At 39.5% G+C, this 20000-nt stretch overlaps 1 protein-coding gene across 5 annotated transcripts in view; it reads left to right on the forward strand.

Annotated features, from left to right (window-relative positions):
• ppfia1 (PTPRF interacting protein alpha 1) overlaps nt 1-20000 on the forward strand; it is a 126968-nt gene that overhangs the window by 81470 nt on the left and 25498 nt on the right. For all 5 annotated transcript variants that reach the window (XM_080453528.1, XM_080453526.1, XM_080453529.1 and 2 more), the window contains exons 17-20: nt 8497-8621; nt 9446-9609; nt 13379-13472; nt 19949-20000. The exon at nt 19949-20000 is cut by the window's right edge and continues 30 nt beyond it. In XM_080453528.1, coding sequence (XP_080309654.1) covers nt 8497-8621; nt 9446-9609; nt 13379-13472; nt 19949-20000 — 435 coding nt within the window. The remainder of the gene's footprint in view (nt 1-8496; nt 8622-9445; nt 9610-13378; nt 13473-19948) is intronic.

The following is a 20000-nucleotide window of genomic DNA, read 5'->3' on the forward strand; positions in this document are numbered from 1 at the left end:
CTAGGTAGGAGGCTTCCTAGGTAGGAGGCTTCCTAGTTAGGACGCTTCCTAGGTAGGAGGCTTCCTAGTTAGGACGCTTCCTAGTTAGGACGCTTCCTAGTTAGGACGCGTCCTAGGTAGGACGCTTCCTAGTTAGGACGCTTCCTAGGTAGGACGCGTCCTAGGTAGGACGCGGGTAGGACGCTTCCTAGGTAGGACGCTTCCTAGGTAGGACGCTTCCTAGGAAGGACGCTTCCTAGTTAGGACACATCCTAAGTAGGACGCGTCCTAGGTAGGACGCGTCCTACTTAGGACACGTCCTAAGTAGGATGTGTCCTAAGTAGGACGCGTCCTAGGTAGGACGCGTCCTAGGTAGGACGCGCCTAGGTAGGACACGTCCTAGGTAGGACGCTTCTTAGGTAGGAAGCTTCCTAGGTAGGACGTCCTAGGTAGGACGCTTCTTAGGTAGGACGTCCTAGGTAGGACGCTTCCTAGGTAGGACGTCCTAGGGAGGAAGCTTCCTCGGTGGAAAAAAACACAATAAGTGAAAACATGGAGATAAGAGGTTTCTGATATAATTTAACTTCAGTTACATGAGGCTCATTAGCGTTCCTACGTTGTGTCTATAATATGTATGTTACTAACTGCGTATCCTTCTGATCTAAATGAGACCTGAATCTACCCGCTTTATTTACACCCTGTCTATTAACTCCAGGACTTTGACATGTTTCAGTCACTGTCATGTGTCTCAGGTTCGTCCTGTCAAAAAGTCACATTGTTTTTATTTAGTTTTTTTTGTGTTGACATGTAGTTGTACTTGTTTGCTTAAAGGAGAGTTCCAGTAATTTTAGGTGTTTGCTCTGATGTGTCGCAAATCACTCACCAACATACCAGGGGCAGTTGACTTTTTTCATAGAAGCCCCTGTTGTCCATTGTGGAGACCCCTTCCACTGGCATAATGGAGTACTCACTGTGTAACAACGAAAATGGCCTATTTTAGCAGCTCCAAAGTTAGTTTTTTTTCCACTAATCCTCGTTATGCAGTGTACTGATGAGTCCCTTATGAGCTGCCGTTATGTTGGTGAGTGATTAGCGACACATCAAAGCAAACACCTAAAATGACTGGAACTCTCCTTTAACATTCTTATAGTGGCTGTGTGTGTGTGTGAGTGTATGTCACTGTCATGGCCTAACCCTGACCCCTGACCCTTGTCCTATAACTGTCATGTCCTGACCCCTGACCTATAGCACTATTGCTACGACCCCTACATCATCTCCCAGCAGACGGTCACATACCTGCCCTATGCTGCTGGTGGTGGTGGTGGTGGTGTGGGGGACTTCAGCGCCCCACCCACCTGTAGCTATGCTCCATACTTTATCCAGGTACCTGCTGCTGTGTCCCCATGCCCCCCCCCCCCCCACCCCCCCCCCCCCGGGTACACGGTTCAATACTCATGGATTAACCCATTCAACCCGGGAACGCATCTCGTGTCATTTTAAATTCATTGGGCTATTCAAAAATAGCAGATCTATAGAGCTTGTAGATCTGCTATTTTTTTTTTAAATCGTTAACATTTGTGCGGACATTTTTAACTCAAATCTTTGTCTCTGGGGGGGAGGTGTCCCTGGAACAAAATATTTGACAAATGTTCGCGTTAAAAATATATATATTGAAAGATTTGCACAAATTTTCATGATTTAAAAAAAATAAATAGCAGATCTACAAGCTCATAGCGCGGCACTCGGTGCCGTGCTATGAGCTTGTAGATCTGCTATTTTCGAATAGCCCAAAGAAATCTTAAAATGCCACAAATGATTTCCCGGTCTTAAAGGTTTAAAGTTCTCAGTCTCCACCAGTGATTTCAGTCATTTTTTAATTCCATACAGTCAACCTATAGACATGTAACGATGCACTCACCTCACAATACGCTTTGAATCACGATACTACAACAGGTTCACAACAATATGATTTTTTCACGTTTTTTTAAGACAAATTACTTGAAAACCTTGATTATTTCTCTTACAAAAATCATGTATTTCTTAACAGCATTTTCTCTTATCCTCTTTTCAATACTATATGAAATTAAATAATGCCTTTTTATTCAAAAGGTACATACATTAAAGGTAGGGTAAGTGATATTTTTGGGTTAAAACAAAAAGTATTTTGTTAAAAGCTTAAAGCACTATATTCTGATAGTAATCATTGCTATAGAGTGTTTGTTCAGTAACAGGAGTCTCCCCGTCTTCCAGTGTTCCAGTTCCAATTGTGCCTGCTCATTTCTTAATGTCATCACTTCCAATTTCTCTTGTTTAATCTATATCCTGATTGGATAAAATTGGAAATGAAACTGAAACGAAAATGCATTTTCTGTTTTATAAAGAGCTGGAGAGACAAGGAGACTCCTTTTACTGAACAAACACTCTATAGCAATGAGTACTATCACAATTTAAAGCTATTTAACACTTATTTGAACCAAAGAAAATCACTTACCCTACCTTTAACTGTATGGTACACATTAAAGGGATATTTCACTTTCAAAAAAACTTTGGGTAATTGTATCGTCTACTCAGGCTTTTGTGAGCCCCCCAGACCGTTTTTAAGTTGCTTGATTTAGTATTTAGATATTTGATAATCATTTTATCAGACAAAAAAAATATTAAAAATAAATGAAAAAAGTTATCTTTTTTTTTTGATAACTTTTTTCATTTATTTTATATATATATTTTTATTGTATTTCATTTTTTTCCTTTTCCAAAAAAAAATATTTAAAATAAATGAAAAAAGTTATTGAAAAAACACGGCCCCCTCGTGTATTAGGAGGGCAGGGTGAGTCAGCAGAACCAAGGACGGGTGTTTTTGATGAATCTAACATGTTAAAAATGGAGTTTGAAGTTATAATGGGTTTGTATAGGAAGGGGGCGTGTCTGATAAAATGAATATCAAATATCGAAATACTGAATCAAGCAACTTAAAAACGGTCTGGGGGGCTCACAAAAGCCTAGAAGAAAAAAAAAAGAGTAGACGATAAAATGACCAAAAGTTTTTTTTAAAGTGAAATATCCCTTTAAGGCATATACTTTTTTCTTTGTAAAATAATAACTTTAAATATAAAAATCTTGCAATGAAATAAATGCATTTTAAAACGTATATCCCAGATGAAATAAATACATTATAATGAAAATATATGAAAATGTGATTAATTGTGATTACAATTATGAATCGTAATGAACATAACAGTGAGTTAATTGCGATTAATGGGATGGGATCATGAGATTAGTTTTTTGCTTTAAACCATGAATACTCAGAGATGGATCAATGAACTGAGGCTTTTACTGTGTACCCTCCTCTCCTCTCCTCTCCTTGGTGGGTGGATGAGTCCGGTCATTTCCTGTTGTAAAGAAATAGCAGATCTACAAGCTCACAACGCGTCGCAGCTCAGAGCGCAACCAAGTGTAAAATCAGCCATTACGTCGCCGCCAAAATACATTATAGTCGACTAAATCAACTGTGGATTTAGTCGACTAAAATCTTAGGATATTTAGTCTAACACTAGACTAACGGTAAAACATGTCAGATGACTAAAATATGACAAACTAAATGGAATTTTATTCAAAAGACTGACTAAAATTAAATCAACATTTCCTGTCAAAATCAACACTGCTCTCCAGCTGTATGTATGGCTGCTGAAAAAGTTTGAGAACCACATACGTTTCTTTTCGCTTTAAAAAACATATATATTCAAAGATTCACGATTTTTCTAAAACAATAGCAGATCTACAAGCTCGTAGCGCGGCACTCGGTGCCGCCCGCGGAAGTTCGAAAAAGTGTTGCGAAGGTGCTCTTTGGTACGGGACGGAAAACTTGTAACAAAGGAAAATAAACGAGGCCTAGTTCATAATAGAAGTTGTTAAAAACAGGGATAACCCACGAGTAGCCGCCAGCACGGCCTTCTACAGGATATGTAGGACTATTTGAGTCAGCTAAAGTGTTGTCGGCACTAGAGTTTAGCGCTAAAGTGTACGCCTCCCCCATACTCCCCCTGGGGGAATACAGGCTGCACCCACCACCCACCCTGTCCTAGTCCCCACCCACCACCCACCCTGTCCTAGTCCCCACCCACCACCCACCCTGTCCTAGTCCCCACCCACCACCCACCCTGTCCCCACCCAGCCTTCTGACCCCTGGTTTGATGTGTCTCTTCCTTCCTGTCCTCCATCTTTCAGGGTGTGATCCTCCCATGGAGCCTTTTTCTTGTACCTGAACACAGCAATACTATTCTAACACTCAATTTATGTTGTTTGTGTTCAAGACGCACAAGTGTGTCCACACATGCTTGTGTGTGGGTGTGTGTTTATATTTCCTGTCCAGGAGTGTTTCTCTGTGTGTGTGTGTGTGTGGGTGTGTGTGTGTGTGTGTTAGGGCTTTCACCAACTAGTCGACTAGTATAACCACTTGTCGACTTTGTTGGTACTAGTCGAATAGTTTTTTTCCCCATTGTTTTAGTGCCATAGTAATGGCCCATTACTATTATTATTATCCTCCTGCCTTTATTTTTTATCAAAAGGGGGTCAAAGGTATGCCCAATAATAGGCTATTATTGGGCAATAACCCCCTTTTGAGGATCCTTGGAGACGCTGCTGTGCCAGAAGCACAAAAATAAAGGCTGGAGGATGATAATAATAGTAATGGCATTAAAACAAAAATTGGTTGGGGGGGGGCGAATTTTTTACCACTGGGTCAATTTAGTCGACCAGTAAGCCTGTGTGTGTGTGTGTGTGTGTGTGCATGGTTTGGAGTGGGTTTTCCGGGTTGTTGCCGTGTGTGTTGCGTCGTACTAATGTCTCCTCTGCTCTCTCCTGCCATGCGTTCAGCCTAGTGACCTGCGGAAGCACCGCAGGAAGGTAATCTAGAGATCTGCTTTTTTAGTCTGTCTGCTGCCTGTCATCCCATCTAGTCTCCATCCTCTACCCCCCCCCCCCCCATCAAACACAGTGGTGGCAGGTAACTCAGTACAATGTACTGTACTTAAGTACAATTTTGGTACTTTTACTTTACTGGAGTATTTCCAATTTTCAATACTTTTACCTTTATTCCGCTACATCTCAGAGGCAAATATTGTACTTTTACTCCACTACAATTATTTGAAAACTTTAGTTACTTTGCGGATATAAATTATGACATTATAAAACATACATTAACCACTTTAGCCCTATTTTATACCTAGGCTATTTGAAAGTAGCCGATCTACAAGCTCACAACGCATCGCATCTGTGAGCTTGTAGATCTGCTATTTTCAAACATTTTTTGTACTTTTGCTTTGGTACTTTAAGTACATTTTGATGCCAATACTTTTGTACTTTTACTCAAGTAAATTTTGAATTCCGGACTTTTACTTGTAACAGAGTACTCCATACTTTTACTTAAGTAAAACATTTGAGTACTTTTTCCACCATCGCTCAAACCCCCTCCATCTCAACCATCCACTGTGTACCGTGTTTATAGATCTGCATTCAGCCCATCCACTGTGTACAGTGCTTATAGATCTACATTCAGCCCATCCACTGTGTACCGTGGTTATAGATCTGCATTCAGCCCATCCACTGTGTACCGTGGTTATAGATCTGCATTCAGCCCATCCACTGTGTACCGTGTTTATAGATCTGCATTCAGCCCAGCTGTAGTCTCACCAGCCAGACTTCAGCCCGTTTCCTCTAGGGCTGGTGAGTTAATATTCGAATATCGAATATGGGGAAAATATGTATATTCGAATATGAAAATTATTATTCGAATACATATATATATATATGTTATGTTTATTTGACAGGGACAATACAAAAGCAATATATATAACAATATAAGTTATAAAAACAAACAAAATATATGTTTTATTGGATCCGAGCACTCGATACATTGTTTTTTGTTTTGTTTCTGTCACAAAAAAAATATATATAAAAAAATAAAAAAATAAAATATATATATATATATATATACATATTTTATAATAATAATAATAATATTCGAATATCTGCCAAATTTTTAAGACCAATATTCAAATATCATTTCTGAGGAAAGTTGACAGCCCTAGTTTCCTCCCACAATGTTCACATGCTCTCCGTCATACAGTCTGGAGGACAGGACAGATGGAGATGATCTGAGGATAAAGCCTTCTCCTCCCCGCTTCCGCTTTGTCTGTACAGTCACATACGTGTTGTCCTGCTGTAAATCATATTAGTGGAAGCATATATAAAGTAGCTTGCTGCTTAGCAGAAACGCAAATTCTAAAATATGTTTTAACACATTGAATGCCAATCGCGTAGATCTACGCGAACCTATTTAAAGCCGCAGCGTGCCAGTCGCGTAGATCTACGCGAACCGCCGATTCCCATGTTAATCGCCCAAGGTGCACTTTCCGAATTTTTTTGATCCATTTCCGTTTCCGGTTTTCGGTCGGAAACGGAATTATTCGGGTTCCGGTTTTTTCGATCGTATCCGCTTCCTGTCTGGGATCCTGTTTAAAACTCGATTTTCTCGGTTTGTTGTTTTTCTCCTCGCTGATCACTGTTTAGCGTGTATCGGCTGTAGCTTCAAGATGGCGGCTCGCATTTGGAAACTGTTTTCGCTGGACGTTTCTCACGGATCCGCTGTGTGTTTAGAACCAAATGAACGCGCACTTTTAACTTATTTAGCGAGGTCTGTGGCGACATGATAAAAACAAAAAAACAACAATAAAACGCTGGCACTGGTGAGTACATTATGAGATTAAACTCTGGCATGGAATGTGTTAAAGGTTTAAATATAAAAAAAAAAACTCTGGCACTCAATGTGTTCTGATATTGTATTTTGCTGTTGACGTCTGAACGGGCCTAGGACGAGTGTGAAGTCACTGACATAGTGACCGTAGTTGTACTCTTATAGAGTCCACAACTCAACGACCTGCCACAGTGTCTCAGGAACAACATAGTGACCGTAGTTGTACTCTTATAGAGTCCACAACTCAACGACCCGCCACAGTGTCTCAGGAACAACATAGTGACCGTAGTTGTACTCTTATAGAGTCCACAACTCAACGACCTGCCACAGTGTCTCAGGAACAAAGCAGTCCATGTCATTAATGCTTCTTTTTTTTAAGTTGAACTCTTCTAAACTTTTGTAAGCGCTCTGCTCCTCCCAAAAAGCACCTTTTAGAAGACACTTCCCAAGGCGTGAACGTATAAAGGTGATGGCGGTCTTGGATTTAAAAATAATCTACGTGAACGGACATGCCCTTAGAGCTCAAACACCTCTGTTCCTTCAGCTTTGTCATCTTCAGTTTTTGGATGTTCTGAGACTTAATTATGTTAATTATTACTACCAACTCATCTTAACTCATTGACTGCCAGAGTTTATTCCCAATGTACTCACCCCTGTGCCAACGATTTGCGTGTTTTTTTATTTTGTAATTTTTCCTTCAAATAAATTGTCTGAGTGCTGTTTTAAACACATACGACAAATCTCCCACTAGAGAGGAGCAAATAGACACCTTGATCAGCTCGCTGACTCGCTCGCCCCCCCCCCCCCCCCCCCCCCAAAATACGATGTGATACACGACGGCGATGACTGTTCGTCACCCAGACCATAGATTATAGAAGTGGACCTCTCCGTTAGTTTTTTATACCGTGTGAAAAAACGTGTTTTTTCCTATTCTGGCCGAAAATGACTAGGGAAAAAAATGAAAACCGGAAACGGAACCCGAGTCATGAAACCGGACCCCAGTGTGGGTGAAGTAAGTGGAACTCGAAACCTAGAATGAAAAATAAGCAGTATAGCGCGATCAGAGATATAAACACCAATTAATCACTAGATCGCATTAATGCGATCTTGGCGGACAAGCGCGCTATTTATTAGATCGCATTAATGCGCGATTGGCGGTATATGAGTTAAAGAATATTCTCCACATTGAGGTCTATTTCTGCATCATTGGACCGAGAAGCCGTGTTATGAACTATGAGGTCAGGAGGAGCTGGTGTTTTGTGCTTCTGGTGGATGGTTGACGTTCCTACGTTCCACAGCCCTGTGTGTGTGGGGACAATACTCTTCATCTCCTCAAGTCCTCTTCCTCCGCATGTCCACCAGAATAGACCATGTCCACTAAATGTCTGTCCTCCACTAAAACATGTCTGTCCTGTCTGTCTGTCCCTCCAGTCTGCCCTCTAAACGTCTGTCTGCCCTCTAAACGTCTGTCTGCCCTCTAAACGACTGGTCTGTCTGTCTGTCTGCCCTCTAAACGACTGGTCTGTCTGTCTGTCTGTCTGTCTGTCCCTCCAGTCTGCCCTCTAAACGTCTGTCTGCCCTCTAAACGACTGGTCTGTCTGTCTGTCTGTCTGTCTGTCTGTCCCTCCAGTCTGCCCTCTAAACGACTGGTCTGTCTGTCTGTCTGTCTGTCCCTCCAGTCTGCCCTCTAAACGTCAGTCTGCCCACTAAACGACTGTCTGCCCTCTAAACGACTGGTCTGTCTGTCTGTCTGTCTGTCCCTCCAGTCTAACCAGGACGATAAGGCCACCATCCACTGTGAGACCTCCCCCCCCACCACCCCGCGCTCCATGAGGCTCACCAGAGGGGCGGGGCACGCCGCCAGTCACGAGGACATCCGGGACATCCGTGGGTAAGAAGGATGACACACACACACACACACACACACACACACACACACACACACACACACACACACACACACACACACACACACACACACACACACATTGTGTCTCATTGTGTGTGTGTGTGTGTGTGTGTGTGTGTCTCATTGTGTGTGTGTGTGTGTGTGTGTGTCTCATTGTGTGTGTGTGTGTCTCATTGTGTGTGTGTGTGTGTGTGTCTCATTGTGTGTGTGTGTGTGTGTGTGTGTGTGTCTCTCATTGTGTGTGTGTGTGTGTGTGTGTGTCTCATTGTGTGTGTGTGTGTGTGTGTGTGTGTTGTGTGTGTGTGTCTCATGTGTGTGTGTGTGTGTGTGTCAGTCTGTCAGACGGACAGGGCAGTAACCCCAGCAGCAGTAACTGTGTGTGTGTGTGTGTGTGTGTGTGTCATGTGTGTGTGTCAGTCTGTCAGACGGACAGGGCAGTAACCCCAGCAGCAGTAACATTGTGTGTGTGTCTCGTGTGTGTGTGTGTGTGTCACTCTGTCAGATGGACAGGGCAGTAACCCCAGCAGCAGTAACATTGTGTGTGTGTGTGTGTGTGTGTGTGTGTGTGTGTAAGTCTGTCAGACGGACAGGGCAGTAACCCCAGCAGCAGTAACAGTGTGTGTGTGTGTGTGTGTGTGTGTGTCTCGTGTGTGTGTGTGTGTGTCAGTCTGTCAGACGGACAGGGCAGTAACCCCAGCAGCAGTAACATTGTGTGTGTGTGTGTGTGTGTGTGTCTCATTGTGTGTGTGTGTGTGTGTGTGTGTGTGTGTGTGTGTGTGTGTGTCTCATGTGTGTGTGTGTGTCAGTCTGTCAGACGGACAGGGCAGTAACCCCAGCAGCAGTAACAGCAGTCAGGACTCCCTCAACAAGGCGGCCAAGAAGAAGAGCATCAAGTCCTCCATCGGACGTCTGTTTGGGAAGAAGGAGAAGGGCCGTCCCAGCCCGCCCGGCAAGGAGCCCCCCAGCCAAGGTCAGACCCTCATCCTGAGATTCACCAAATGGAACCAGGGATACAATGGGGCAAATGGGGATCAAACGTCTATCGCAATCAAAGTCTTTAACTAGGCATGTAACGATTTATCGTATATCGATTTAAATCGATTCAAAGTGGTGACGATTTAAATCGATGCAATAAAATATGACATCGCGATGCAACCAGCAGAGGGCGCAATCGAGTCAGACTCCATTCCTTGTTATCCGCCTACTATTTTGTCCCCTCAGGGCCACCATAGCTGCCTCCGTCGGTCTCTTCTTCACTCACTCAACGGCAGGCTATGAACGGCAGAGTGGGGTTCACGTCCTCTCAGTCTATGAAATCTAAACAACTAGGCGATCGCACTGCATAAAGAGGGAAATGTGCGTCGCATGTAAACATGTTTATTTGATTGATGAAAAGCCCAAACTATACCGTTTACCCCCTCCCCCATCTGACAATATTGTTAGCTGTTGTTAGCCTGTCTGATTTAAACTCTGTAGGAAACATACAACTGATAGGCTTCTAATGAAAACGGCTAATTCTGGAGCGCCTCGGTGCGGCTGCCGCTGCAGAGTACAATGAATAATAATCTATATGAATAATGATAATTTAACAATTGTATCAGACTGCTGACAACGTCAAACTCCTTTCAACACTGTCTGTCAGATATATAGCGAATTACATTGATATTAATCAATAAATGTTTAATCTAATCTCATTTGGAGCAGTTTAAAACAGTTTCCCTTATTACATAAATGTGTACAGAATGCTGAGAATATAGCACAGATAAAAAATTACTTGTAAATCCCAAGCTTGGAACAAAGGCTAAGCCTTAATTTGTTTATTTGAAGGTTTTCTTTATAATTTATTTCATCTGGGACATATGTTTTAAAATTCATTTATTTCATAATACTTATATATTTAAAGTTATTATTTTACAGATAAAAAAGTATATGTCTTAATGTGTACCTTACAGTTAATGCATGTACCTCATGAATAATAAAAAAGGCTTAATTTCATATATTGAAAAGAGGACAAGAGAAAATACAGTTGTTAAAAAATACATGATTTTTGTAAGAGAAATAATCAAGGTTTTTCAGTAATTTGTCTCGAAAATAAATGTGCTTAAAAATCGTGAAAAATCGTATCGTGAACCTCGAATTGTGATTCGAATCGTATCGTGAGTTGAGTGAATCGTTACATGCCTATCTTTAACCCATTAACTCTCTCAGTGCCAAGCCCCGAGTTATCCCGAGTTTTTTCTGAATGCCCTCAGTGCCAGAACGAGAAATCCCGAGTTTTAACTTTTTTCTGTGATCGCGCTGTTCTGTTTGTTTTTCATCATCAGTTTCACTTTCTGATTCCTTCAGACTCACCGGCTTCCGGTTTCATGACGCAGATTCCGTTTCCGGTTCTCTTTTTTTTCCCCGGTCATTAACGGCCAGAATAGGGAAAAACACGTTTTTTCACACGGTATAAAAAACGAACGGAGAGCTCCACTTCTATTTTCTTTAGTCTGGGTGACGTTATCAGTCATCGTCGTCGTGTATCACATCGTACTTTAGCCCGAACAGCGATTGTCGAAAACGTCACTTCCGGTTATGAAGTATTGACTGTTTCAGCCTGTTTGGGGGGTCAAACGAGTCAGTGAGTGATCGAGGTGTCAATCTACTGCTCTCTGCTGGTCGATCTGTCGTATGTGTTTAAAACCGCAGAAAGACAAACTATTTGAAAATTAAATTACAAAATAACAACAAAAAACACGAAAATCGCTGGCACTGGGGGAGTACTTTATGAAAATACTCTGGCAGTCAAAGAGTCAAAGGAGAATTCCAGTCATTTTAGATGTTTGCTTTGATGTGTCGCTAATCACTCACCAACATACAAAGGGCCGTTGACTTTTTTCATAGAAGCCCCTGTTGTCCATTGTGGAGACCCCTTCCACTGGCATAATGGAGTAATGTGTATAAATGAAAATCGCCTATTTTAGCAGCTCCAAAGTTCGTTTTTTTCCCACTAATCCTCATTATGCAGTGTCCTGACACTCAAACATGCACTGAATGTCCCTTATGAGCTGCCGTTCATGCAGAACGACATGGAGCTGGTTGCTTGTTTCTCTCACAGAATCTGGCAACACCGAGAACTAGCTTCCACGCCGTTCTGCATGAACGGCAGCTCATAAGGGACATTCAGTGCATGTTTGAGTGTCAGGACACTGCATAATGAGGATTAAAAAAAACTAACTTTGGAGCTGCTAAAATAGGCGATTTTTGTTTATCCGCATTACTCCATTATGCCAGTGGAAGGGGTCTCCACAATGGTCAACAGGGGCTTCTATGAACAAAGTCAACTGCCCCTGGTATGTTGGTGAGTGATTAGCGACACATCAAAGCAAACATCTAAAATGACTGGATCTCTCCTTTAAGACCTGGAACACATCTGTGTCACTTTTTGATTTGAGCTAAAAAAGCATTATTTCATTCTTTGGGCTATTCAAAAATAGCAGATATACAAGCTCATAGCGCGGCACCGAGTGCCGCGCTATGAGCTTGTAGATCTGCTATTTTTGAAAAATCGTGAAAATGGGTGCAAATCTTTGAATATAATTATATTTTCAAAGCGAACATTTTTGACTCAAATATTCCCTGGAACAACATATTTTGAGATGTGTGTCGGCGGTCAAATACATATCATTTTGGAGGTCCTTGACGTGAAAAAGTTTGAGCACCACTGATATAGAAACATACGTTTTTTTTGAATACTGTGGAATACTGGAATACCATCTTTATCGCTATTCAAAAATAGAGTGTCGCGCTACGAGCTTGTAGATCTGCTATTTTTTTTGAAAAATCGTGAAAATGTGTCCAAATCTTTGAATATATGTTTTTTTAAAGCGAACATATTTAAATCTTTGCTTCTGGAGGATTCCTCAAATGTCTTCTAAATCCGAATAGTTTTTTTTTTTTTTTAAACGTATGTTTCTATAATACCAGTGGTTCTTAAAGGAATATTTCACTTAAAAAAAAACTTTTGCTCATTTTATCGTCTACTCAGGCCTTTGTGAGCCCCTCAGACAGTTTTTAAGATGCTTTATTCAATATTTAGATATTTGATATTAATTTTATCAGACACGCCCCCTTCCTATACAAACCCATTGTAACTTCAAACTCCATTTTAACCATGTTAGATTCATCAAAAACACCCGTCCTTGGTTCTGGTGACTCACCCTGCCCTCCTAATACGTGAGGGGGCTGTGTTTTCCCGATTAATGTTTTCATTTATTTTATGTATTTTTTTTATTGTATTTTATTTTTTTTATTTTCCAAAAACTATATAAAAAATAAATGAAAAAAATAATTGAAAAAACACGGCCCCCTCGCGTATTAGGGGGGCGGTATGAGTCACCAGAACCAAGGACGGGTGTTTTTGATGAATCTATCATGGTTAAAATGGAGTTTGAAGTTATAATGGGTTTGTATAGGAAGGGGGCGTGTCTGATGAAATTAATATCAAATATCTAAATACTGAATCGAGCAACTTAAAAACGGTCTGGGGGTTCACAAAGGCCTGAGTAGACGATAAAATGACCAAAAGTTTTTTTGAAAGTGAAATATCCCTTTAAACGTTTTTCATGTCGAGGACCAGCGCAATTATGTTTTTTTCAAACAATTTCCCTCATACTATGGGGTGGTGGTTTAAAAAAGGTTGATATCCCCTGCACTAGACCATCATAGTGTTGTCTCTCTCTCTCTCCTCCATGCAGCCGGCACCCCGGAGGCAGAGAGCTCTCCCAAGGACGGCCTGAACATGGGCACCCTGGGGGGTCCCGCCGAAAAGAACCGGAAGCTACAGAAGAAGTAAGTGTTGCTCCCCCCCCCCTCCCTCCCTCCCCTGCTCTTAATTAACCACAGTTCAATGTGGAGTGAACCACAACAACACAAAGGCTTCAGGGCTTTTATACACTTTAGTCCTGTGTGCTAAAAACAGCCGATCTACAAGCTCAAAAACGCATCTCAGCGAGATGCGGTTTGAGCTTGTAGATCGGCTGTTTTTGATGTGTGACACTGGCTAAGTATAAAACCTGTCTTTATGAGTTGATGATAACAGCCTAGTGTGTGCTGTTGGATTCCTGTGTTAATGACATGAAAGCCTAATAATAATAATAATAATAATAATAATAATAATAATGATGTGTGACTGTTGCTCCGGCTGTGGCCCCAGGCCTTGGCCCTCACTGTCACGCCCCCTCCCCCCCCCCCCCCCCCCACACACCCCATCGCCTCACGCAGCACAGCCGTCACTCAAAGAGTGGTTTATACTTTGTTTTGCGTGCCGGTATCGTGCACGGAAAATAGCCGATCTGTAAGCTCACCATGAATGTGGACTGATGCCAGACACTTGACCAACATAAGACATGCATACATATCTTCTCTTCTCATGTTACGCTTATTTTTCTTGACACACAATGTTAAGAATGTCATTTAGATGGCATGTTATTTAGACTGATGCTTGGTTCATGGTTTACCTTTGATCCTATAGTTTACTGAGACACTACACTGTCTCTCTGTATTCTATGATCCTATAGTTTACTGAGACACTACACTGTCTCTGTATTCTATGATCCTATAGTTTACTGAGACACTACACTGTCTCTGTATTCTATGATCCTATAGTTTACTGAGACACTACACTGTCTCTGTGTATTCTATGATCCTATAGTTTACTGAGACACTACACTGTCTCTCTGTATTCTATGATCCTATAGTTTACTGAGACACTACACTGTCTCTGTATTCTATGATCCTATAGTTTACTGAGACACTACACTGTCTCTGTATTCTATGATCCTATAGTTTACTGAGACACTACACTGTCTCTGTATTCTATGATCCTATAGTTTACTGAGACACTACACTGTCTCTGTATTCTATGATCCTATAGTTTACTGAGACACTACACTGTCTCTGTATTCTATGATCCTATAGTTTACTGAGACACTACACTGTCTCTCTGTATTCTATGTATGCGTTTATCTCGTTGTACCTCTGGATAAAGAGTGTCTGCTGAATGCACTAAATTGTATTTGTTGTGAGCTTGTAGATCGGTGATTTGCCGGTGCGCGGCACACGACCAAGTATAACTCGGGCTTCAGCGGTCCGCCCCCCCCTCCCCCCCCCCCCCCCCTCTGGTCTTAGACCCCTCCCCCTCTGGTCTTAGACGCCTCCCACCTCCAATGTTTTCCTCAATAGACACACACACAATCAAACGGCTATCGTAGTCGTACAATGCTTTTAGATGCCTCTTCGATTAGCATTAATTCATCCTTCATTTGTTTTATTGTTTTGCCACCACCCCCCTCCCCTCCCCCCACCCCCCCCCCCCCCATCTTTTCTGTCACCCCCCCCCCCCCCCCCATTCCATGTGTTTAGTCCAAAGACAGGGTAAGTTCAGTCCATATTGCTTCTGCTTTGCCTCACCTCTCTCTCCCTCACTGACTGACTGACTCACTCACTACTTGGCTTCACTTAAGCCCCTCCTCCTCCTCCTCCTCCTCACCCATTAACTCCTAGGACCCCCCCCCCCCAAAAAAAAAACGGTGGTCCCTGCGTGTTGCCTGATGGCTTTTTCCATGCTGCTCGCTCTCTCTCTCTCTCTCTCTCTCCCAATGCGTTGCACAGAGGAGCTTAACTAACAGGAATGTGTTATTTGCCCCAAAAAAACGTTTTCAGCCAAAAGCTGCTGCAGTCAGAACAGTTATTATATTATAACACTTTGATGGAATGGAGTTGATGGAAGAATTCAACTCAAAAAGTGTTTTTCTCCACCGTTTCCTCGTCCAGACGTTAAGATGTGTTCTTCATCACATCCTCACTGTCGGGGGGGGGGGGGGGGGGGCGGGGGGAGTATTTCCAATTTTCAGTACTTTTACTTCTACTCCACTACATCTCAGTGGCAAATATTGTACTTTTACTCCACTACAATTTTTTTTAAACTTTAGTTACTTTGCACATATAAATCATTATATTATAAAACATACATTAACCACTTCAGCCCTATTTTATACCTAGGCTATTTGAAAATAGCCGATCTACGAGCTCACAACGCGACGCGTTGTGAGCTTGTAGATCTGCTATTTTCAAACATTTTAGTACTTTTACTTTTGGCACTTTAAGTACATTTTGATACCAGTATTTTTGTACTTTTACTCAACAAAATTTTTAATTCCGGACTTTTACTTGTAACAGAGTACTTCTACATTGCAGTATTGATACTTTTACTTAAGTAAAACATTTGAGTGCCTTTTTCCACACTGCTTGTATGTTATTTTTTTTAAATAATTTTCAGGAAATGGAAAAACAACTAATAAGAACCTTTTGTTCCAATGAATGCAGATGTTATTTTAGTCACAAGCTCTTCTTGTTAATACTTTCCATTGGTTCAGTAATGGGGAAACAGCAAAAAATAGACGATCTACAAGCTCACAACTTGTACTTTAGATCTGCTATTTTTGCTATTTTTGTGTGACATTGTAATATGACGAAGTAGGGGATTAATATTATACCTAAAAACATTAAAAAAGATCAGAGGTTTCTGCCCGACAGTAACAATATATATGATTTCCAGCAATTATAATGTATCTATATAGTTCTGATAGGTTTAATTATAATGTATCTATATAGTTCTGATAGGTTTAATCATAATGTATCTATATAGTTCTGATAGGTTTAATCATAATGTATCTATATAGTTCTGATAGGTTTAATCATAATGTATCTATGTAGTTCTGATAGGTTTAATCATAATGTATCTATATAGTTCTGATAGGTTTAATCATAATGTATCTATATAGTTCTGATAGGTTTAATCATAATGTATCTATATAGTTCTGATAGGTTTAATCATAATGTATCTATATAGTTCTGATAGGTTTAATCATAATGTATCTATATAGTTCTGATAGGTTTAATCATAATGTATCTATATAGTTCTGATAGGTTTAATTATAATGTATCTATATAGTTCTGATAGGTTTAATCATAATGTATCTATATAGTTCTGATAGGTTTAATCATAATGTATCTATATAGTTCTGATAGGTTTAATTATAATGTATCTATATAGTTCTGATAGGTTTAATTATAATGTATCTATATAGTTCTGATAGGTTTAATCATAATGTATCTATATAGTTCTGATAGGTTTAATCATAATGTATCTATATAGTTCTGATAGGTTTAATTATAATGTATCTATATAGTTCTGATAGGTTTAATTATAATGTATCTATATAGTTCTGATAGGTTTAATCATAATGTATCTATATAGTTCTGATAGGTTTAATCATAATGTATCTATATAGTTCTGATAGGTTTAATCATAATGTATCTATATAGTTCTGATAGGTTTAATCATAATGTATCTATATAGTTCTGATAGGTTTAATCATAATGTATCTATATAGTTCTGATAGGTTTAATCATAATGTATCTATATAGTTCTGATTGGTTTAATCATAATGTATCTATATAGTTCTGATAGGTTTAATCATAATGTATCTATATAGTTCTGATAGGTTTAATCATAATGTATCTATATAGTTCTGATAGGTTTAATTATAATGTATCTATATAGTTCTGATAGGTTTAATCATAATGTATCTATATAGTTCTGATAGGTTTAATCATAATGTATCTATATAGTTCTGATAGGTTTAATTATAATGTATCTATATAGTTCTGATAGGTTTAATCATAATGTATCTATATAGTTCTGATAGGTTTAATCATAATGTATCTATATAGTTCTGATAGGTTTAATTATAATGTATCTATATAGTTCTGATAGGTTTAATTATAATGTATCTATATAGTTCTGATAGGTTTAATTATAATGTATCTATATTGTTCTGATAGGTTTAATTATAATGTATCTATATAGTTCTGATAGGTTTAATCATAATGTATCTATATAGTTCTGATAGGTTTAATTATAATGTATCTATATAGTTCTGATAGGTTTAATTATAATGTATCTATATAGTTCTGATAGGTTTAATCATAATGTATCTATATAGTTCTGATAGGTTTAATCATAATGTATCTATATAGTTCTGATAGGTTTAATCATAATGTATCTATATAGTTCTGATAGGTTTAATCATAATGTATCTATATAGTTCTGATAGGTTTAATCATAATGTATCTATATAGTTCTGATAGGTTTAATCATAATGTATCTATATAGTTCTGATAGGTTTAATTATAATGTATCTATATAGTTCTGATAGGTTTAATTATAATGTATCTATATAGTTCTGATAGGTTTAATTATAATGTATCTATATAGTTCTGATAGGTTTAATCATAATGTATCTATATAGTTCTGATAGGTTTAATTATAATGTATCTATATAGTTCTGATAGGTTTAATCATAATGTATCTATATAGTTCTGATAGGTTTAATTATAATGTATCTATATAGTTCTGATAGGTTTCTAAGACAATTGTCCCCCTTTTTGGTGGTTGAGCCATGTCGCACAGCGCCATCTAGTGGCCGCTAAACCTAATTGTCATCATGAGCTTTATTCAAGACGTGATTCATTCACATCAGTGTTGATTTTGAAGCACATTTTGATTCAGTTTTAGTCAGTCTTTTGAATCAAGTGCATTTAGTTTTAGTCATATTTTAGCCACCTGAAATGTTTTACTGTTAGTCTAGCTTTAGTTAGACTAAATATTATAAGATTTTAGTCGACTAAATAAATAAAATGTATGTTGTCGGTGCCTTGATGGCGTCGTAATGGCTGATTTTACACTTGGTTCCATGCTGAAAATAGCAGATCTGCAAGCTCAGAACGCGTCTCAGCGTGACGCGTTGTGAGCTTGTAGATCTGCTATTTTCAGAGCTCAACCAAGCATAAAGTGACTTGTCTTTTAGTTCTACTGGATCTCTTCTCCACTAGATCCCTCACTAACATTTTAGTCTAGTTTTTATTTGTTGATGAAATTGTCACTATATTTAGTCATAGTTTTAGTCATCATAGCTTAGTTTTTATTTAGTTTTTATTCAGTTTTTATTTAGTTTTTATTTAGTTTTTATTTAGTTTTTATTCAGTTTTTATTCAGTTTTTATTTAGTTTTTATTTAGTTTTTATTTAGTTTTTATTCAGTTTTTATTTAGTTTTTATTTAGTTTTTATTCAGTTTTTATTCAGTTTTTATTCAGTTTTTATTTAGTTTTTATTTAGTTTTTATTTAGTTTTTATTTAGTTTTTATTTAGTTTTTGTTTAGTTTTGGTCAGTGAAAAAAGGTATTCGACGAACATTTTTCATCTTAGTTTTAGTCAAGGAAATCAACACTGATTCACACCATCAAACAGCTGAGTGGTGACGGGGCTGGGCTTCAGCCTCCCAGTAACACAGAGAACTAGGTTTCTTTTTGTGGATCCCAGACTCCAAACCTCGCATGAGATACAACACTTCTAAATGCATTGCAAAGATGTCTCCTGTATTGAATATTTCCACCTATTTGCATGTAAAAATCTGTCCTCTGCTGACCCTGTGGTTCTGAAGGAATGCCTCCGTATTAAAACCTCCTTCAAAGATGATCCCTTTGACCCAAATCCCACTGGATTGGCAAAAAGAAAAAGACCCCTCTCTTGTTGCATTATGGGTAGTGGAGTCTTTCACAACGCTGGAGGTTGTTGGTTTTCTCTTTTTGCCATGGGCTTGTGGTCTGTTTTAGGGACATTTTTGGAAACTATCTTAAAACTATGAATATTCTCTCACAAACATTTCCAGATGGGTTTTCAGACTGTTTCTCCTGTTTGCTCTCTCCAGAACTCCTGTTCCTTTTCCAGTGTGCATGTGTACGTTTCACTGTGTGTGTGTGTGTGTGTGTGTGTGTGTGTGTGTGTGTGTGTGTGTGTGTGTGTGTGTGTGTGTGTGTGTGTGTGTGTGTGTGTGTGTGTGTGTGTGTGTGTGTGTGTGTGTGTGTGTGTGTGTGTGTGTGTGTGTGTGTGTGTGTGTGTGAGATCCTCACTAGAGAAATGGTTGTTTTATGTTAAAACAAAGATGTTAGAGTTAGGTTTACTATTAGGAAAAGATTCGGGTTAATGATAGGATTTTCAGCTATTTTCAGAATAGTTGATGTTCTCACAAGTATAGTAATAGAAACCTGAGTGTGTGCTGCTCTGTATATTTTGTGTGTGTGTGTGCGTGCGCTGCCCTTCATAGTACTAATGTGTGTGTGTGTGCTGCTCTGTATATTTTCTGTGTGTGCGTGCGTGCATTGTTCTTCATATTATTAATGTGTGTGTGTGTGTGTGTGTCAGGCATGAACTGCTGGAGGAGGCTCGCAGGCAGGGTCTTCCATTCGCCCAGTGG

Source organism: Gymnoscopelus braueri (assembly GCF_963280865.1).
Source record: "Gymnoscopelus braueri genome assembly, chromosome: 1".
Taxonomy (NCBI): domain Eukaryota; kingdom Metazoa; phylum Chordata; class Actinopteri; order Myctophiformes; family Myctophidae; genus Gymnoscopelus; species Gymnoscopelus braueri.